This window comes from Penaeus monodon, chromosome 23 (assembly GCF_015228065.2).
Source record: "Penaeus monodon isolate SGIC_2016 chromosome 23, NSTDA_Pmon_1, whole genome shotgun sequence".
NCBI lineage: Eukaryota > Metazoa > Arthropoda > Malacostraca > Decapoda > Penaeidae > Penaeus > Penaeus monodon.
The window spans coordinates 2,569,910-2,571,272 of record NC_051408.1 but is presented as its reverse complement, the minus strand read 5'-3'; the positions used below and the strand labels follow the sequence as shown (position 1 = coordinate 2,571,272).

Genomic DNA, 1,363 nt, shown 5'->3' with positions numbered 1-1,363 from the left:
TTTAGATTTTCGGTACTGCCTTAAAAAAATAACCATTACTTGGAATTTCACTTAGAGAAACTCAAACAATGCACAGGAAACAGTACTATTCAATGCATAGCAGTATTAAAACAGCAATAACTATATTCACAATACTTGTGTTACATATTCACTTATTTCAAAGTAGTTATTTCAAGAAAATATATAAACATAATTCTCTACACTCTAAATCTCACTCAACAGCTTGAAAGAAACAGAGAAAAATGACTCTTTATGTTAATTTCTCTAAAATGGCATCACTAAAATGCAAATAAGAATGATTTTTAGGATATTGCCATTCTATCTATGTCAATATCTGTTGCACATATGACTTTGCACACTCTGGTCTCAAACAGTACATCCAAGAAGCTCTGTTTCAAACTGGTATTTGTTTTTTCGTTCATTGATTTTCTGAATGATTTACCCTACTTGGGAAAAATATATTCTTTTTCTGGCTATTATGGGTATTACAAAATTTTCAGATTGTTATCAACATTCAACATAGTCCAAGGAACAATAGTTTTTATCCTCAAAACATTAATACTGATAAACACTGTAACATTATCTCTGCAAACAAAACACAGGCTATGATTTTGCATGTTTGTAATAAATCTTGTAACAACTTTTTCTTATAATGATTTATTGATCATAAAATCTTACATTATAGTGTCAAAACAGGAGTCACAGGCAGTATATCTGTAAGAATATATTCCTTCAAAGTGACTTCAGCTTAATCTTATCAGTTTAACAAAACCACATTATGTAGCATATTGCGCAACTGTCACGGAAAACCTTTTCTTCGGAACTATTTTCCTCTCGGTGAGTCAGTCCCAAAGTTTAATAAATAAAATACTTCTTTTCCTATGTCAATGTCACTTGGAGAAGTGATAACGGTGACTAGATCTCCTGTAAAATCGGTGAAAAGCAAACGTCAAAGTACGTGAACTGTGATTTTCCAACCATGATGCTCGTAAAACATCCAAAATCTTGGGGGCATTTTCTCAATATCAAACATGGAATCACATTTACAAAGGCCACAGACGACTGCTGTTGAATTGTAACTAACTTTGAGCCTCCTCTGACAGACTGCACGCCGCTAAATGCTGTGTGCTTCCAAATGTTTCTTTCCGTATCCTCAATGCTCGTGTATTTCAGCCCCCCTTACCCAGCCAGCCTCCCACAGCAGTGAATGTTATGCTAGGTGTACATACTGCTCGGTGGCTGGGGGGGCTGAGAAGCCTCATCTATACAGATGGAGATGATGTGTCTTCCGGGAATCATGGCAAGACCTAGGACGCGGGGTTCCTCCTCTCGTCCGTCCTCTGTAAATGATTTTAAAATAGAG

General features: G+C 35.9%; 1 protein-coding gene across 2 annotated transcripts in view; it reads right to left on the bottom strand.

Moving 5' to 3' along the window:
* Positions 1 to 638: 638 nt before the first annotated feature.
* Positions 639 to 1,363, bottom strand: part of LOC119587720 (N-alpha-acetyltransferase 38-B, NatC auxiliary subunit-like) — a 4,931-nt gene continuing 4,206 nt past the window's right edge. For both annotated transcript variants that reach the window (XM_037936402.1, XM_037936403.1), the window contains exon 4: positions 639 to 1,340. In XM_037936402.1, the coding sequence (XP_037792330.1) occupies positions 1,216 to 1,340 (125 nt within the window). In that variant the 3' untranslated portion in view covers positions 639 to 1,215. The remainder of the gene's footprint in view (positions 1,341 to 1,363) is intronic.